This window comes from Pecten maximus, chromosome 4 (assembly GCF_902652985.1).
Source record: "Pecten maximus chromosome 4, xPecMax1.1, whole genome shotgun sequence".
NCBI lineage: Eukaryota > Metazoa > Mollusca > Bivalvia > Pectinida > Pectinidae > Pecten > Pecten maximus.
In genome coordinates, this window is record NC_047018.1 from 47815504 (window position 1) to 47836868 (window position 21365).

Below are 21365 nucleotides of genomic sequence, written 5' to 3' on the forward strand. Positions count from 1 at the left end.
AAATATCATTTTATGTAAATACCTGACTCAGGTTTCATCAAAGTTCCGTTAACTTAAAAGTTCACCTAAGACAGCATTATTTGATTACAGGGAAAACCTTAGCTTAGGATCTTTATCTTATACGATTATTTCACAGGATCTTTATTTAAATTTTATCATTTATTTATTAGCATTTATTAGCATAAATAATGGACGCAGGCTTGTAGCCTCTATATCGATATCAATATCAATACATAGTATAATATAAATATTTCCTATGTAATTAATGGCTTTATATTAGTTCCTGTACATTCATGAATAATAACGTTTATTTTTCCAATGATCATCTAACATTATTTCAAATTTTATGACAGAACCAGCATCGACAACAATTTGTGGCAAGCTATTCCATAAATCAATAACTCGGTAACTGAAAAAATGTTTCCTCCCATCAAGACGACATCGCTTTTTGAATATTTTCTTATCGTGACCTCTGGTTCTACTCATCTTGTCCATTTGGAAAAAGTTTTTTGTTATTCTACTATCGTATATGTTATTTACTATCTTAAAAACGTTAATCATATCTCCTCTGGTCCTACGGTGCTGTAGCGTCGGGAGATTTAACCGTTGTAGCCGTTCCGGGTACGATATATTTTTAAATCCAGGGATCAGTTTTGTTGCCCTTCTCTGCACATTTTCAATGAGTTCTATATTTTGCTATATCTATATCTAATCATGCTGTCTTGCGCAAAATTAAGGAGTTTCCCCAAGTGCAGGAAAAATGATGAAACTGGGTCCAGTAAGAATGCAATATATTGAGACATACTTGTTAAATCTATCATATCATTTCACTAGCGTTTCTCTCTCGTATCAGTTTGTTGGAACGCATGCATGAGTTGAGAGAAGATTCTGATTTAGAAACCACATACACATCGCCAGTGTGCCAGCTGTATGGATGCCAAAAATTCATCATCAATCTGACATTGTATGACAACAACGAGCAGACATGGCTTGCTGTAACGACTGAACTTACAGCATGCTGTAATACAAGGACTGGATATAAACACAATGCTGTAATACAATTTGTTTGTTTTTGTTTAACGTCCTATTAACAGCCAGGGTCATTTAAGGACGTGCCAGGTTTTGGAGGTGGAGGAAAGCCGGAGTACCCGGAGAAAAACCACCGGCCTATGGTCAGTACCTAGCAACTGCCCCACGTTGGTTTCGAACTCGTAACCCAGAGGTGGAGGGCTAGTGATAAAGTGTCGGGACACCTTAACCACTCGGCCACTGCGGCCCCTCCTGTAATACAAGATCAGACAGCAAATGAACATCTATAAAAGCTACAACATTTGAAAAACAATATCTAGAGGAAATTTAAATCAAAATAAATATGTATAGCACATTTCAAGTCTACAAATACGTGAATCCTAAGAGTGCTGTATTTAGGTTCAGCAGAAACCTCAAAGATATATAAAAAAAATCGTCAATATATCGTAAAATAGTGCCAGTTAACAGTAAACACACAGAACTACAATATATATTCTTTTTCGGCACTTTAAAACTCGCCTTTGCCGGTATCCTACAGTCGTCGGACTAATGTCATAATATCGGTTTAGAGCCAATAAGCGGAATGGCGTCAAATTAATTGTCTTAGCAATGAATTGTTCAGTATACGTATTGTTTTTAATCTTCTTGTAGGCATGGTATTTATTTTATTTACATACGATCTTTTATAATCGCTGATATAATTTGCTTTATTAAACACATCTTCAGACAGTTTCATCCAAGTTTACAAATATAAAGTATCTCCGTTTATATATCTTCATTTCAGGTTATATTATCATTTAATGTGAAATATGAACCTTATATTGAATCACTTTACTTTCTGAACGATTTTGAATATAAAGGTATATATATTGCGTTTCCATGGAAAAAACATCTCGACGGACAACCATCAACTGTTAACGTAAATTGACAGAATAAAAGCAGAGTGAGCAGAGACGTACATAAACTCAAACTATTCACCAATAATACAAGAGGTCCATAGAGCATGTATCGCTCACCTAAATATTGCAGTGATTAGGGGAAAACACATTTCTACAAAAGAAGGATTTTAAATTTGCTGCATTTCTCGTATTGAGCCCCTCCCCTCAGGCCCCGGGGGCCAGGCCCACCGTTTATACAAAATTGGTTGCCCTTCACCCTTTGATGTTTCAGACCAAATATAGACCGAAATCTTTCATTCATAATGAAGAAGTATTATAAAGAATTTAATGTAACTCCCCCTAGTGGGCCTGCCCCTCCCGCAACAGGGGGTCAAAACTCATCGTTTATACTATTGATTTTCATTACCCAAGGATGTTTCACAACAAATCGTGAATGTGAGCTATGTATTTTGGGATACTCTCAAAAACGTGAGATTTACATGAATAAATATGAATGGATTTTCATGAAGCTTAGTATACAGTCCTGTGTCAATAACATCCCAGATAAGTAGAAAAATCGGACCAATTCAACCGTAACTAAAAGAGTTATGGCCCTTTTCAGCTTTCCTACCATTGCACCCTGTGAACGTTACAACTTGGATAAATATGAACAGATTTTGATGAAATTGTATGATATTAATAAGATATTCAATTTCCTCACTGGGACTGGTCTGATCGTAAGAGTTATGGCCCTTTGCAGTTTAGATCCACGGTCATATTTGGCCAGGAGCATCCTGGGATGAAGGACTGCAAAGTATATTGAAATGAATAACCCGTCTACTTTCGAGGTCACAGGGGTCAAATAGACGGAATCTTAGTTTAAAAGCAAAAAGCATCTATTAGTATATATACATGTAGAACTCGGATGGCTGATAAGGCCCATGGGCCTCTTGTTTATTTCAAGAGTGGTCCTTTGACCTTAAGCCTTGGCCGATAACCGCCAAACTTTAATCAGGTGTAGAACATGATGGTGTAAATATTAACGAAATCTCTCCAGAGCTCCGGGAAATATCTTGTACACAAACTTATCACGCACGCACACACACGCGCACGCACGCACGCAAGCACGCAAGCACGCGCACACAAAATGATATATACACCCTTTACTAAATGTGGGGTATCAAAGACCATTAAGTCTACACAATATCCTGGACGGTGGTCAAACTGGGTCTAATTTGGTTCACGTCATTTTGTAAGATGAACAAGCTTTCGTGACATCTTTTACACAGTATTTAGGGCGCGATACACAATTGTTATCATCACACATCACTTTCGATTGAACTACTGGAAGACAAACGATGATTCTGTGACGTAAAGCCATCCCTGTGAACTATATCACTTAAATCCGGATTCATATTTACAGATCTGGTTTTCGCTGTTAGACTGTCAGTGTTGATAACCCTACTCCCCGGACCTCCTATTCCGTTCTTGAACTCCGGCCTGAAGTCCTTAAAATTCATTACATGTTTAGTCTTAGCAATGTCGTCTGCTGATCCACCAAAAACACATTTGGAGGAAAAAGTTTGTGGTGTTTGAGAGTAACTGATATCAGCTGATACTGTGACAATGTCGGAACATGACAGACTCCGAGACGAACCCTTTTCCAAAGTTCCCAGACCACTTGAGGAAACCCTCATAGGTGACGTCATCATTGACCCGGAAAACTCATTTGATCTCCAATCATTGAAGCCAGGATTGTCAAAGTCGTTTTTATCATATGCCTTTTCACTTTGTGTTACCAAATCTCTTTTCTTTCCAGAGAAACTGTATTTGTCTATGTACACTAGAATTACTGTAACGATACCTAAAAACATGGTGGTACATTTGATTCCATAGCCCCATGATACATATCCGTCCTCCAGATTCCCCACTTCAGTCCCTACCATCAGGATCAAGATGCCGGTTATACCAACTACAATGGAATGGAAAAGAATTGTACCAGTTTTAAAGATATCACTACACCATGAATATCGTATACACCACTTGTCGCAAAAAATAATAATATTTTTTTTTTAGATATGTAGTAAATAAATGAAATATCATAAAATGGTCCTCGTGGTGTAGAACTGATAACAAAATAAACATATACAATTGGGAAAAAGGTGTTCTAAATGATAAGACTGAACATTATTTATCAAATATAGAAGCGGAGTACAACTGAGTTTCTTTTAGGCGCAATTATTTATTCATCTGACATTTGAAAGATGAAAAGAGAATCTCAAACTTTTGGTAGGTGATAACTTGTTTTTGTTTTCAATCGATCATTATTATCATTTGTCAGAGATTTAGAACTATCAGAGAGCTAAATATAAATCTGGTGTACGTATGTCATTCTATATTGCAAAAGCTGATTAGTAGAAGGGATCTTTAAATGCAGTACTGCATAGCTATTAAATTTCGCGGAGCAAATATTTCGCGGTTGTCCCAGTCAGAACTAATTATTAAAGTATTCAAGTCGTGCAACACCGACTTCTATACCATTCTGAAGTAACCGTCTCCATACATTTGTGTCTATTTTTAAATATTCACTGGGTAGTAATTTTCGCGTTATATTCAATGATCACGGAAAAAAACAAAAATAAAATCCCCGCGAAAATTACCAATTGTACAGTATATGGAAATCCGTGCGATCCGTAACACAGAACTGTGTAACACTGTTATGTAGGTATCTACGGGTTGGTTTTCCGGATTACAGTAAGAAATTGTGCCTCCGTTATTACCAAAAATTCTGAGGATGCGACATAATCTGGATTTGGCTCAGCATCAGACGTTTAACCTTCCGGAACGCCTGGTCGTATTCTCATTGTTCTTTTTTTCAAGGACTTCCTAACTTAATCAACATTTTGTTCATGGTTGGTCCTCGTTTTATTGGTTCTGAGTTGGAACCAACCCTTCTTAATATTAGATCATTGATCTAGTGCGCATGTCTGTGGCTGGTTTAGTAAGGTACTGTTGTATATTTTATCCACCAAGGCCAAAATCGATCATTTAATCGAAAACAATTATAAATGTTGAATTTGCTTTTTTATGTTCCAGTTGATCTCGTTATACAGAACAAAGCCATGCACCTCCACAGACGGCTGTATGGCCGACACAGTTAGACAATTATATAATCTGATTAAAATCATCTGTTCATGGCCCATTGACAATTTTATGACGTCAGGTGATGTCATGCCTTTAGAGATATTTTTGTGGGGTCACACGGTGGTGTATGAAGAAAGTACACTTACACTGTGGCAATTCAGCTACGATTACTATAAACACATGTTATTGTCATCTTTCCATACAATTTAGAGTGGATCCTTTTAGGATATGGTGTTGAAGTACAAGCCCTGTGGGAGGCTAGAAGTTTTGCAGCATGTCCCCCATTAAAGTTGGATTTCAACACTTTCGATTAATATTCAAATATATAAAACGTGTATGAGCCGATAGATTGAAGTCTTCTGAAGAGATCAGTAGTAGGATTATGTAGGTAGGTGGAGATTTTGTACGGAAAAAATAAGTTTGAAAAAAATAGGTAAGAATTTCAATGGCGATCGGACGCTTCCCTTGTCTTAATATATAGATATTTCTGGCTATTTTTTTAATATAAAGTAGCCCAACCCTTTATACTCATAATTTTATCGTATTTTTCTCGTGATCGTGTTTTAAAATAAAATATTTCAGTGGATAAAGTCAGTTTCTTCAACACAAACATGTACCATGCTTTATAATGTTCGTCTCGGGGGTGTAAACAAACCTTCAAAGCCCAACATTCCAACCGACGTTCCCACCATCCTCGGTTTGTGGTGTTCAAATTTCAACACGCATGCGTAACCAATGAGCACAATTTCCGTGAATATCAACAATATGAAGGAAATCGTCATCAGAATTTGTCCACCTGTATGCCAACCTGTATCTGAAAAAAATATTGAAATAAAAAACAGGCTCAAAGTTTAAAACTATCGTGAATTGCAAACGTGTCTTTATATCTCAAAATTGGACATATATGTATGCATTATATTTGGAAATGTGGGACACATAAACTTTGTCGAAATAAAATTAAATGATGTTTTTAAACAAAAAGTTTTGTGACAACACATAATAAAGTGATGTGGAATGCTTTTTCCTTGAAAGTGAAACTCTTTATTGATTTTATAATTCATATATACATGTATGAATAGTTCTGTGATATGAAATAAACGTGGCAGGTCTACTAGAAAAGATATAACGAATGAATGATATTTACTTAACTCCTCATTTTTTTTAAAGACAGAGCACATGGTTAGCCCGTATTTTAAAAAGGAAAATGTTTGGCCAATTTGAACTGGTCAAATTGATGTGGTCGGGCATGCACACACAGCTGACCCCATACTTTTTCACGTCCGATCGGGGAATCGAACCCCGGTCGCCTAGGTCAAAAGCAAGTGCGTTTTAACTGCGCCATCCGACCACCCAATATTTGATTAAAAGGAATTCGCGACCCGTAAAATATGAAGAAAAATAATTGAACTTGACAGGTTTGCTCGTACATGTACATGTATATGGACCGTGGGGTTAGAAAGTCCTTGTGACTATAACTCTTTATTTAGTAACTAAAATCTCTTCTTTTTCTCTCTCTCTCTCCGGATTTCTTTTTAAACAAGAGGCCCAGAGGGCCTGTATCGCTCACCTGGTTTCATGAGATATGAAACAAGAATGATGCTTAAGTATATTTGTCGCTGGTATTGCTATGTCAATATATCATAAGCATTTTATATGTACATGTACATTGGTTTTATTGTAATTCTAAAAATGTCAATTTAGCCAAATTGACCCCTTTTGGTCCCAACCCTCAGCCCCCTGGGGGTTAACCCCAACATTTGTACAATTTTGAAAACCCACCCCATAACCATGCTACCATACAAATGTGGTTTTGATGTCAAAAAGTACAATTAATCAATGAAATGAAATTGACTTTGAGCGCAACCCTATAGGGATTGCTACCACACAAATGTGAGTGATATCCATTAGCTTAGTTTCAGAGAAACCAATTTACCCCCTTTGACACTGCCCTCTGCTCCCCGGGGGTCAGCTCCTTCCTTTATACAATTTTGAATCCCTACCCCAAAAGGATGCTACCAGTCAAATATGAACTATATCCATTGCTTAGTTTCAGAGAAGAAGTGGTTTAAACAAATTGACCACTTTTGGCCCCGCCCCTCTGCCCCCATGGGGGTCAGCCCCGCCATTTGTACAAGTTTGAATCCCTACCCCAAGGGAGTGTTACTATGCAAATATGAGCGATATCCACTGCTTAGTTTCAGAAAAGTTGTTTATATCAATTTAGCCAAATTGACCTCTTTTGGCCCCACTCATCGGCCCCGGGGGGTTAGCCCCACCATTTATTCAATTTCGAATCCCGACCCCAAAGGGATGCTCACAGTCTAATATGAGAGATATCCATTGCTAAGTTTCAGAGGAGAAGTTGTTTATATCAAGTCAGCCAAATTGACTCTATTTCACCCGCCCCTCAGCTCCCCCGGTGATCAGCCCCACCATTTGTACAATTTTTAATTCCTACCCCAAGAGGATGCTATCAGGCAAATATGAGCGATATCCATAGCTTAGGAAGAAGTCGTTTATATCAATTTAGCCAAATTGACCCTTTTTGGCCCCGCCCCTAAGACCCCCTGGGAGTCAGCCCCACCATTTTTACAATTTTGAGTCCCCACCCCATAGGGATGCTTTTGACCAAATTTGGTCAAATTTCAATTGGTGGTTATGAAGAAGAGGTCAATTGTTGACGGACGGACGACAGACGCCACGGTATGGCATAAGCTCACCTTGGTCCTTCGGACTAGGTGAGCTAAAAATACTAACATACGGTAGTGTTACCGCTCCTCACCGTATAACACTTACGTTTACCTGTATTTAACGATGGGTGCTGGAAAATGGTATCCGAACACGTGGTCTCTTGAGTGACGTCATTAACCCAGCATCCTTGCCAAAGTCCGAACCACGTGTGCCTACCCTTGAATGTGCACGTTGCCCATTGGTCAGAGCAGTAGGCGATCACGTGGAACAACATATTTACCGCGTGTACGCAGAGAGCAAGCACGGACCAAAGACTGGGGTTCCGGTAGAGTTGCAGCATCCTGGAAATCACCTTAACGGGAAAAAAATCGTCAGTGATAAATTTTAATCCTCTAAATAAGCTAGCATGATTTCCCATCCAATAAGAATTGAGATTTAGAAACTGTAGAGCCAAAATTGAAATACATTTTGTATGCCGCATCATACTTCTGTTTTGTCCCTGCGTGACGCATTAGTGACGTCGAGAGTCTGATAATAAAGTATTTGATACCCTGGAGGCGAAGAAGGAAACTCGGACTAGTTCGACTCTGTTGGTGTTTTTGGAGGTTCCAATATATGTACATGTATATGTATTTTGTCTCTTTGTGGTAGTGCGGAACGGAAGTCGACTTTATAGTGTTACTCCAATGAAACAAACTGCCGAAAACTCCCAGCGGGACACGTCATACGGTCACATCATGCACACAATGAGGCCGGCGAACCAGTCGTCTAACTCCCAAAATGCTGAGCGCTAAGTAGTAGTAGAAACTACTAATTTTATAGACTCTGGAATGTGTAGGAGAAAGAACCCAAAGCCTTAACAGATGCGAACGCTCAAGCTAAAGGCCAAAAATGAGACAGTGTCAATGGAGAGTACACAAATAAGAATGTGATTATTTACAAAGAAAACATATGTACACAAAATATAGTGGTCTCATACAAGTGAGGCAGCAGGTACAAATCTTAACCCTATCTATAGGGGGCAAGAGACGTGAACAGTGGATGTGGAGGGCAATAAAACTAAACTGTTATCCCGAGGATAACTGGTTTCCACGCATGCGCTAACTTGAATCATTTCAACCAATTAGAGCTCTCCAATTTATCAATGAAAGTATCGAAAATGGAACCATCTATAAATTTTCAGATTTATCAATGGATGATTGTTGACCATTCAGAAGTATCAGTTCGGACAACAATGACAGCATGGAATTTGAATTCTCAGTGTTGTTAGGTTAAAATACATGCCACCCAAAATGGCTTGAAGAAAACCAGTGACATAAAGGCCGTCCATTCTAACGACCACGGCAATACTTTGACGCACAGCATGAACGGAGGCATTGAACTAAATAAAATATCTATGAGAATCCGGAGAAAATGGCCAACCTTGTTCCACAAGCAACTCTGTGACCTCTGGAAACTCAGGGAGGAGTCCTTTCCTGGGAAGTGAAGTTTTGTTTGTTTGTTTGTTTGTTTTTGTTTAACGTCCAATTGACAGCCAGGGTCATTTAAGGACGTGCCAGGTTTTGAAGGTGAAGGAGAGCCGGAGTACCCGGAGAAAAACCACCGGCCTACGGTCAGTACCTGGCAACTGCCCCACGTAGGTTTCGAACTCGCAACCCAGAGGTGGAGGGCTAGTGTTAAAGTGTCGGGACACCTTAACCAACACGGCAGGCATACTCTAGCGATGGTCATATTAGGAATTTGTGAACCTGAAAAATAATACTGTTGAGTCAATTTTAAGGTATTGTCAGAGTGAAAATGTCTATTCAAATCGGAGTTATACTTTGAGTAAATGTTACTTCCATGTGATAATATGTGATACTAGAATCCCTTTTGAGATGTTTGCTCAATCAAAGTCTCTAACGCACGACATCGTACTTGTGTCGGTCAACAGTCGGTGTAACTATGATCAATTTGGGATTTTTAGTCAAAGATAACATACATTGTACATTGGAACATTTGCTGTAACTCCGACTGAAGACCATTCTCTTTGTTTTTATTCAAAACGCTAGTTTGTCACAGCCGCTCTTGATCCGTTTCTCCATCTACAGCAAGTCATGGGGCACGCCAGAAGGGACGTCGGCAAAGTATAAGACTTTTCTTCAGAAGGGACGTCGGCAAAGTATAAGACTTTTCTTTAGTAGGGACGTCGGCAAAGTAAAAACTTTTCTTCAGTAGGGACGTCGGCAAAGTATAAGACTTTTCTTTAGTAGGGACGTCGGCAAAGTAAAAACTTTTCTTCAGTAGGGACGTCGGCAAAGTATAAGACTTTTCTTCAGAAGGGACGTCGGCAAAGTATAAGACTTTTCTTCAGAAGGGACGTCGGCAAAGTATAAGACTTTTCTTCAGTAGGGACGTCGGCAAAGTATAAGACTTTTCTTCAGAAGGGACGTCGGCAAAGTATAAGACTTTTCTTTAGTAGGGACGTCGGCAAAGTAAAAACTTTTCTTCAGAAGGGACGTCGGCAAAGTATAAGACTTTTCTTCAGAAGGGACGTCGGCAAAGTATAAGACTTTTCTTCAGTAGGGACGTCGGCAAAGTATAAGACTTTTCTTCAGAAGGGACGTCGGCAAAGTATAAGACTTTTCTTTAGTAGGGACGTCGGCAAAGTATAAGACTTTTCTTCAGAAGGGACGTCGGCAAAGTATAAGACTTTTCTTCAGAAGGGACGTCGGCAAAGTATAAGACTTTTCTTCAGTAGGGACGTCGGCAAAGTATAAGACTTTTCTTCAGAAGGGACGTCGGCAAAGTATAAGACTTTTCTTTAGTAGGGACGTCGGCAAAGTATAAGACTTTTCTTCAGAAGGGACGTCGGCAAAGTATAAGACTTTTCTTCAGAAGGGACGTCGGCAAAGTATAAGACTTTTCTTCAGAAGGGACGTCGGCAAAGTATAAGACTTTTCTTCAGAAGGGACGTCGGCAAAGTATAAGACTTTTCTTTAGTAGGGACGTCGGCAAAGTATAAGACTTTTCTTCAGAAGGGACGTCGGCAAAGTATAAGACTTTTCTTCAGTAGGGACGTCGGCAAAGTATAAGACTTTTCTTCAGAAGGGACGTCGGCAAAGTATAGGACTTTTCTTTAGTAGGGACGTCGGCAAAGTATAGGACTTTTCTTTAGTAGGGACGTCGGCAAAGTATAAGACTTTTCTTCAGAAGGGACGTCGGCAAAGTATAAGACTTTTCTTCAGAAGGGACGTCGGCAAAGTATAAGACTTTTCTTTAGTAGGGACGTCGGCAAAGTATAAGACTTTTCTTCAGAAGGGACGTCGGCAAAGTATAGGACTTTTCTTTAGTAGGGACGTCGGCAAAGTATAAGACTTTTCTTCAGAAGGGACGTCGGCAAAGTACAAATAATGTATAAGAATTTTCTTCAGTAAGGACGTCGGCAAAGTATAGGACTTTTCTTCTTCAACTTCCCGTGTTTGAATTATACAAACAGAAACCTCCCGATCCCGTCAACTTAACTGACTCAATTATTATAATGGTTATATAATGTTTGGATAAGTGTATATTTATCCGGGAATTTTATAATTACCAGCCAGTCCCACGTAAACCACCCATATACATATCCAGTAACTCGTATTTACTTCTGGCTTATATTAAATTATTCAGATAGGTTCTGCGGCGATACTCAATCCCGTGGTTAAAACTACAATTTACCCGTTCCTTCAGAAGTAAATAATTAATGGAGTAACGTTACACAGGCAGCGATGCATGGTTTCAAATTCTAGCAGTTTGATGTGAAAGAAACGTGAAAATACAATTGTTTAAAGTATATTATTAGAACATAGTTTCGTGAAGCTCTGAGGGAATCGCTATTGACAACATTGCACTTTAAAACAGTGTTGTTTTTTTTATTTGCTACAATGGTTACAATTAAAGGGGACAAAGGATTGTCTATGCATTGTGTACACGGCGTGTTGATTGCTTGTGCACCTCGACTGTACTGTTAGTCCCAATTTTTCAACTTCTCTTTAGAAAAAAATACCATGTTTAACACATACGTATAGAGAGAACATATTTACAACATTAATGCTGAATGTATATATACAATAAATCTTTAACATACCCGGATATTAAATGCATTGTATACATACTGTGAACGATATCGTCACAAGTAGTGTGGTAAATTAAAGGGGCCGCGGTGGCCGAGTGGTTAAGGTGTCCCGACACTTTATCACTAGCCATCCACCTCTGGGTTGCGAGATCGAAACCTACGTGGGGCAGTTGCCAGGTACTGACTGTAGGCCGGTGGTTTTTCTCCGGGTACTCCGGCTTTCCTCCACCTCCAAAACTTGGCACGTCCTTAAATGACCCTGGCTGTTAATAGGACGTTAAACAAAAACAAACCAAGTAGTGTGGTATGCATTACGTATGAAAATGTCGAAATATGAACCCCATACAGATATGTTGGGACATTACGATGGGCCAAATACAGTACTGTTACGGATTTTAAATACTAAGCTAACAATTATCTGTGACTATAAATACCTGTGTTTTAAACGGTGTCCATTTATTCAAGCTTCCCTGTCAATCGTTGTCCAGTTACATCATGTTTGCATCCCTTGTCTGTCCACCTTGTCCGTCCAGACAACATGTTATTTGTCCAGATACGTAGCTATAGGTTCTGCAACGTATCGCTAACCACGCTCACTGGACGCCGTGGGAAAATATTCAAAATGGCGTATACCTGTTACCGACTTTTTATACCTGGCCGCTGAAGCGAATCTAACAACGTATTGTATGCGACAGTGTGTGCTATCTAAATGAACTTAATGCATGCCTTTACGAAACATGGATTACAAAAGATGTGTAAATTGGTTTAGGCAATCATACAGTCCGAGTTTCCTCTCACCCTAATACCCGAATTAGACATTCTGACAGAAAGCATCTATATCTGTCAGAATACCGTAGTGTAAGGGCCGGAGGAAACTCGGGGTAGGCTTTCATCGTGACTCTTTCGGCATTATCACTGACAGGCGTAGGTCAGGACACTGAAGACGAATTCGCTTTACATTAATGATGACAATATTGTTTAAAATATAAGATAAAATTTAATTAAATTCTATATAACCATTTCTACATTGAATTGTATATAATAATGAATACTGTTTTTCTTTCTTCAAAATTCTGAGATGAGACAATACAGTAGGAAAATAACGATTCTTGACGTACATATCAATAACGATTAAACTACTCGATTGTTAAAACATTATTCGTATATGATGCATGCACAATTAAATTAAATCTGATAAAAAAATGACATTTGATATAAATTAATAATACAAGGTCACGTAAGCTTTATATTGTTTATTTCTGTAACAAAATAACCAACGTATCTCTTCTTGTACACGTATCCCCTGCTAGCATCCTCTTGCTCTCTAAACTAGCCGAAGGTAGCAGTTTTGGCAGAAATGCACTTTCGCAATCGCGCGCTATTTGTGAGGTACATGCACATGTAAATTTGACAAGTTGAACTGTCTTAAAAAACAAACAAACAAACAAACACCAATAATAATAATAGTGACAAAAGACGACTAGCACCAAACCTTGGTCATGACAAGGAACATCAGAGCCACGACAAGGAGCCCTAGTTTTTCACAGATAAAACACGCTAGATTTTCACGATTTCCCGTAAATGTATTTGCCTTACAGACTATTTTACCAGAAGCATATCACAGCATGAAACACACTTATAATCCGTCTCGCGAGAGAAGATACGTGTAAGTGTGTTTTCTTTGAATAGATTTGCCGGTTTGGCCTCTCCTAGGGTAAACTGTCACAGAAAAGATTCATCGCGATTTTTATACATTTTGCAAACACTGGCATTACTTGACTTTCGACCTGGTTGGTACGTTGTGAGTGATGCCGTCTGAGATGCCACACATGCGCACTACATGAAGTTTGAAAAAAAAAATCTTTCTCAAGAACTTCTCAATCAAGCAAAACCTATTTTTCGTAAGGACGACGTTGACCTTTCTCATCAATACAAGAGATCAATAGGGCCTGTATCGCTCACTTGGATATTTCAGTAATTAAAAATAATTTTCAGTTTTGGGATCTACCTCCGATTCCAAAGAAAATGCAAAGCAAACTGGAATACTGACAAGTTATCTAGGGCCCCGTCGTGGGACTATATCGTCCCTAAATCAAGAAACCGTACGCCCATATCCCTGAGCTTCAGTCTGACATTTGACATTTGGACTTCAACTGCAACTAGGTGAGTAATCTACATTGCTGTAGCTCTTGTTTCCTTCCTTTTCCGTACACATGTACCAGTATAATACTCATTTGTGAGGTTTGATTTGTTTAATCTAAGCCAGTGGCATTGCCAGAGATCGAATTTATCCTTGCCATGAAGACACAAACGGCCATGAAATTTGACCCAGTGACCTGGTCAGTTGGTCAGTTGACATCTTGTTTAATACCAACAAAGTTATCGTACTGTCATGACAAAATGTTCAACAGTGAAAAATTAGAAAATTTGACCCTGACCTTTAACCTTTGGGCCAAGAAACCTGGACCTTTCATCTCGATATCTAGCCAGTTGACTCCTTGATTCATTCCAAGCATTGGTTTTGTAATACCATAAAATGTATCTTGGCGAAAAGATACACAATTTAATCTTTGGCTCAGTGATCTTTGCCCGTGATAAGTTGAATCAATATTACTTTTTTTTTTAGTAATTCCATCAAACTCAAAACGTACCAAAATGTTCCTCAGTGAAAAGATACAAAATGTGACCATGACCTTTGTTTCAGTGACCTTGACCTTTATTCAGATGACCCTTTCTTAAATTCATAATGCCGTAACAAAATGTTCACCACTGAAAAGATAACAAACTTGATCCTGACCATGACCTTTGACCTTGACTTTTGGTCGGTTGACATTTTCTCTTTCACCCAGGGATGATCCAGGTCAACATGTACATATGTACGAAATCATTTCATTTCAATAAAAGAAGGATTTCAAGGAATTTTCTATATTTCCCCTATTTGAACCCACCTTTCAGGCCACTGGGGGCCAGGAGGATTTTAAAGAAATTTCTATATTTCCCCTAATTATACGAAAATGGGTTCATTTCCTTCCAAGGATACTTCAGATTGTTCATGATAAGTACTGATTTTTAACAAGATGATAGACAGATGACAGATATGATAGGCTGCACAATGCCGAAATCTCACTGGCCCTTTGTGCCAGGTGTAAAGGGCCAAGTGAGCTAATATAGATCCCAGAGGGATCTTGGAACAAACCCTTGAATGATCTGTACCAGTTGTATGAAAAACTGATCTTTTCTCTATTTTTCCCTTTTATTCCTTTCTTCCTAAAAATAATTTGATAACATGGGGAACCTACATAAGATGTACATATGAAGTCTAAGCATGGGTTTTACACAGGCTTTCTGAAAGGTGTCAATAACAAATTTAAATTCAAAATCCAAGATGGCTGCCTGGCAGCCATTTTACTATCTCGATAAGACCATTAATTGTCGATCAGACATAAAATTGACTACAGACCAAGGAAAACCGAAAACTACATGTGATATTTGACGAATATCCCTTCAGTCCTTTTTCAAGAAACAGCAATAACAAATGTGTCTGTCGAAATCCAAGATGGCTGCCTGTCAGCCATTTTGTTTTACCGATCAGACTCAAAATTGAATGGGCACAATAAGGATTAAGGGGAACCTACACACCCTACATGAGGATTAAGAAATGTCCATCTAGTTCTTTTCAAGAAATAGAAAATTTCTGGTCAGTCTCAAAATTAAGACACGTAGAGATGAAACTTTCAACTTTTCCTATTTCATCTGAGAAAGGTTCATGTAGAATCCAAACTAGCTGCCAGACTGCCATTTTGTTTTCTGAGACATTCTCATTGGCGGGTGATTTGAACAGTCCACCAGGTGATGATGGTGGGTTAAAAAATCATATTGAAGTTAAAAAATTTCCATAGAAATCGCCAAGTATCATCAATAATGTCAAGTTTATAGAATATTTAGTCCTCCGTAACAGATTGCTTTTTAACTTAAATCTTGCCAATAAGACCCCGAAAAATGTCATTCAGTGATACATGTATTTTATTGTCTAGAGAAATCATCCAAGTTTTCAGTAGACACATATACAACAATGTATGAGAAAGACAATGGTAGCACTAAAGCAACATATCTTTTATCCAATCTTGTAAAACCTTAAACATTCTCATTCACAGGCCATTTGATAATGATTATGAGAACATGAGATTGTACTTCAAGACAATTCAGTAAAATATATAATCACACTGCTAGCAAGAACATTTAATTTTCAAGTCCGAGCCTCATCTTAGCTTTTCATGTATAAACCAAGTACCTCAAATAAGTTTTCATTCATGCAAAATTTTATGAAGTTGTGAGCTTTTTCAAGCAAAATTTGAACTTCGAGATAAGTTTCATACAATCTCATATGAAATGGAAAATAAATTCAAGACACATTTTATGAAATAACTCACGAAAACCATTATTTTGACAGGTTTTAAGTCGAAATGTAAGTGAATTAATGAAACCTAGACAGCTTTTTTCAAAGAACGCACAAAAACCATTATTTTGACAGGTTTTCAAGTCAAAATGTGAAGGAATTAATCAAACGGAGACAGCTATTTTGTTGCCCATTCACCATTATGACCTCACAATTGATTTGACTCGTGCAGCCAGGGTTATATTATCATACTAGTGACACATGCAAACATATATAGCAAGGGCGAATTCACTTGATAACAGATGATAAGGTGATAATTATCAATTATGGACCTTTGATGAGGTCATTAAGGTGTTTCACCAACCTGGTAGAATCCAATATTAACCGAGGGTGAAGCCCAAGGTCAATATTTTCGATTCTACAGGGTCAATTATAAGACCATATTGGCCAAATCAAATGTCTTCAATTTTTATATTAGATGTGAAACTTGCTTGTAAATGGGTGAAATTGCATTATTATAATATTTTTCTTGAAAGCAGTAAATTCAGGCATTGTAAGGCACAATGACTAAATATGTCATAAATGCAATATTTATTTCCACGTGACAATGTATTAGCAAATGAGAATAGCAGTAAAGCAGATCATATTTAATATCTAATATAACTGTATGTTTTAATACAGAAGCTTTGTGAATGTTTTTGTTGAGGTGCACACATACCTGACTTTTAGGTACAGAGCTAGAAATTAACCTATGCAAAATACAGATAAGGACCATCAATTGTTTGTGTGAAATTAGCTCATAAATTCAATATAAAAACTGAACAAAGGTTTTCAACATACCAATAAACTTCTCTAATTTTCTTTATTGAAAATTAATTTCATTGCACATTAAATGAAGCACACAAGTATTGATAAATATCGTATGAAAATGTACAAATCTCAGTAAGGAATGTTCAGAGCTGTGCATCAAATTGACAGGGACAAGTTTCCAAACCTTTGGCCATATACAATTTTATGTGCATCATCATTTTGGCAAAACTATTCCTTGAATCATGATTATTTCTGTACAAAAACGCAAAGTGGTCCATGAAAATTTAAGTTGAAGTGGGGCCATATCTCACTTATTCAGACTGATTAAGAAGCATAGAGAGTCAAACCTCATTATCTCAAGGTTGTCAGAGTCACGATGATAAATCGGGAAATCCAGAGTATTAAATGTAACTGAGCATATTTTATACAGAATTTTTACTGTCGTAACAGAATTTTTATTTTGAGTTAAGCAGAGTCTTCGACTTATCAGAGATTGAGATAATGAAATTTCACTGAGGATTTGTGTAATACACACATATATATGTATATACACACCTTGATTTGGAAAATTGTGTCAAATCCCTGTGATCACAGTTTGGAATTACAATTCATATCTATTTTCAAATATTACTTCTTTCTCACCAAAATGGTTCATAGTAACCAAAGCCATTACTGAAAAACGATGTATATATGTTTTGGCAAACTATTTCCATTTATATATATATGCAACCAGAAGAGAATGATCTACAGATGGAGAATTTCTCAAAGTACCAACTTTCTGCTACATTTATATGTGTTGTGCTTTGTCTACTTGGAGTCATTTAATTATCTATAAAAGTGCCTTTCTCTATAATGCTTAATACTGTATATTGCAAACCTAACATTTGCTAAAATCAAATGTACACAGACAAAATGTCTTCGATTCATGTCAATCCAAATTAATGTCAAATTCAGGTCAATATTTTCAGGTCAAGTTGACCTGAAAAGAGTAGAATATAGTCAATTCATCTAAAAAATTGACCTAAATTTGACATGAAATTGACCTGAAAATTTCTTCATGTGAAATTTACATCATTTTCAGGTCAATTTCATGACAAATTTACCTCAAGACATTTTGTCTGTGTAACTTGAATAATCTTTGTGGCACATTTCTACAATCTGAGTAGTGTGTATAGTGAAACATCTCGGTGCTGTACTACATCCTATATGTCGCTATACATACATGTACATGTATACGGCTCTACACATACAGCTTTAAATCTGTTTTTTCTCCTTTAAAAATTTCATCATTTTAACTACAAATGACTTATATGAGATTAACATCAAAACTCACTTAAAAGAAATCATATTTCTGATGCTTTATTTTTTTTTCTCATAAAAATTCCCCCAATGTATATACATTTTTTTGGCCTTATTTAAATGCTAATAAAGTATTACTATCTCTAAAGACGGTTTTCATTGGCACAATGACTAAAGTAACACTTCCCAAACAAAAAATAATTATAACAAATCAATATTCAATATGTACTTTTCAGATAGGAATCAAATAGTCTATAAGTTAATTAATATCAGAGTGTAACAATTATCAAAACTAGGATGTACATACATTTTTGTAGCAAAAGTTTATCATAAATAAAGGTTTCCATGCATAATAAAAGTCCATCTGCATCAAGATCAAGTTATCATGGTGTTCCTTAAGATTATGAGAATAAATTTCATTATATTCTTTAAATTTCAATTCAACCTTTATATAACTTTTACTTAAAAAAACATTTAGTCTAAAATGTGTCATAATTTCCCTAATATATAGCTGTAAACTACAGCATAGAAATGATATTTAATCACAGAATAATTTCAATGTGCAGATTATCAACATTTTGCCACTGTTAATGTGTGAATGAGAAACTGCAACCTTTTAATCAATTCGTGACAGACTGAAAGACGGATGTACACAAAAGATGCTGTCTTAGACCAACTTGTAATTGTTGCATACAAAAATAAATCACATTATACATGGAAGACTTCCAACAAATCTCCTAACTAAGTTTAAAATAAATTAAACAAAGTCTCACTACTAAATAATAGATAACAATAAGTTTCACACAACAAATAAAATCTGGTTCTAAATCAGTTTTGCAAATTCTCATTTAAGAATTTCAGAATTTAAAATTGAATTTAAAATTTAATTGTAATTTTTTTATATTTTAGAATTCATGGTATCAGTTGTACCTCCTTTGAATATTTACCAGTTTTTAATTCTTTTCAGTTAAATCCAACTACGCACTGCTTCTACTGTAATGTTCAATCATTTGAAAGTACAAAAAAATGTACTTATAATTTTTTTTTATAAATGTACTTCATAAAAAAAGTCTGAAAAGTCTATTCATTATTTAACCTATTAATTTTAAACTTTATCAATTTATCTGCATAATAGAAAGTAAATTATAATCCTATTTAAAATTCATTATTGTAATATAATATGCAAACGTTTATCACATAATAAACATAACATTACCAAGAGACCCTTGGCCTACATTTCTCAAAACATGATTTTTGTAAAATCGTTTCATAACTGTGACCTTCAAAATTGATCAAAATTAAACTTTTTTAAACTAAATTCTACAGCTAGCATGATAACACTCCATGATAAACATTGTCACTCCACAATTGATAGATCCTACTTTTAAAACTTTAACTTATATCTGGAACAAACAGATATGAAAACTTTTACATCAGTGACTTTAAACAAAAGTCCCAATGGGCCTGTATCATCAGGTATTCAATGGTGTTCACAAAAACATTTTACATCTGTGGTCTACAAATGGGTCAACGTGAACTCGTGTTTGATTCTTCAGACTCTTGAATGAAATCGTAATGATTTAGGTTTCCAAAACAACATTGTTTGTGTTGTATGAAGACAACTACGGACTAAATATCAGCAAAAGTTGTCTGAACAATTCAACAACGTTTACTCACTGAGAGCCTGAATATGCGTGAAGGTGATTTCCTGTGACCTTGAATATGCGTCAAGGTGATTTCTTTTCGTAAACTTTAATGGACCTCAATCATACGTACAACTGAACTAATAACAACTCCACACTAAAAAGATTTTTTTCCGAATGTAATTGCTTGTAAGACAAGAGATCCCAGAGGGATCTTGGCGCCCACCATTGAATGATCTTCATAGGTTCCATGTCAGATTGATCTTTTCTCTACTTTTCCCTTCATTTTACTAATCTGTGCAAATTGAGACATCCATCCAGTATTTTTCAAACAAGGGAATCCTAGCTATATAAGAAATTTGAGATTTAACGATAATGGCTGTTTGTTTGCCAGGTTGTTTTCAGGACAGACTGGTCCAAAAATGCAATACAAGGGACCAAGGGGAACCTACTTATGAAATTTGAGAAAGATCCATTCAATACTTTGAGAAATAGAGATAACAAACTTCAATTGTCAAAATTCAAGATGGCGGTCTGTCGGCCATATTGTTTTCAAATTGATCTCAAAATACAATAAGCATAAAGAGGCACCAAGGGGAACCTCAAAATGAAATTTGAGAAAGATCCCTTCAGTATTTTCTCAGAAATAGCGATAACAAACTTCAATTGTCAAAATCCAAGATGGCTGCCTGTCGGTCATGTTATTTTCAGATTGGTCTCAAGAAGCAATATGCATAACTAGGCACCAAGGGAAACTTACATATGAAATTTGAGAAAGATCCCTTCAGTACTTTCTCAGAAATAGTGATAACAAACTTCAATTGTCAAAATCCAAGATGGCTGCCTGTCGGCCATGTTGTTTTCAGATTGGTCTCAAAACGCAATATGCATAACTAAGCACCAAGGGAAACTTACATATGAAGTTTCAGAAAGATCCATTAAGTACTTTCTCAGAAATAGTGATAACAAACTTCAATTGTCAAAATCCAAGATGGCTGCCTGTCGGCCATGTTGTTTTCTGATTGGTCTCAAAACGTAATATGCATAACTAGGCACCAAGGGAAACCTACATATGAAATTTCAGAAAGATCCATTCAGTACTTTCTCACAAATAGTTATAACAAACTGAAATTGTCAAAATCCAAGATGGCTGCCTGTCGGCCATGTTGTTTTCTGATTGGTCTCAAAACGTAATATGCATAACTAGGCACCAAGGGAAACCTATATATGAAATATGAGAAAGATCCATTCAGTACTTTCTCAGAAATAGAGATAACAAACTTCAATTGTCAAAATCCAAGATGGCTGCCTGTCGGCCATGTTGTTTTCAGATTGGTCTCAAAACGCAATATGCATAACTAGGCACCAAGGGGAACCTG

The 21365-nt window shown here is 36.8% G+C and overlaps 1 protein-coding gene across 2 annotated transcripts; it reads right to left on the reverse strand.

Moving 5' to 3' along the window:
- Positions 1–1920: 1920 nt before the first annotated feature.
- Positions 1921–12431, reverse strand: LOC117326296. 2 transcript variants are annotated; one of them, XM_033882982.1, is made up of 4 exons: positions 12273–12431; positions 7848–8094; positions 5707–5865; positions 1921–3879 (listed from the first exon to the last, which is right to left on the reverse strand). In XM_033882982.1, the coding sequence occupies exons 2-4, from the start codon at positions 8080–8082 to the stop codon at positions 3227–3229; spliced, it is 1047 nt and encodes a 348-aa protein (XP_033738873.1). In that variant the 5' UTR covers positions 8083–8094; positions 12273–12431; the 3' UTR covers positions 1921–3226. The 2 variants fall into 2 exon arrangements, with proteins under 2 accessions (XP_033738873.1, XP_033738874.1); XM_033882983.1 differs by having other exon boundaries at positions 7854–8094; positions 12273–12428.
- Positions 12432–21365: the final 8934 nt, after the last annotated feature.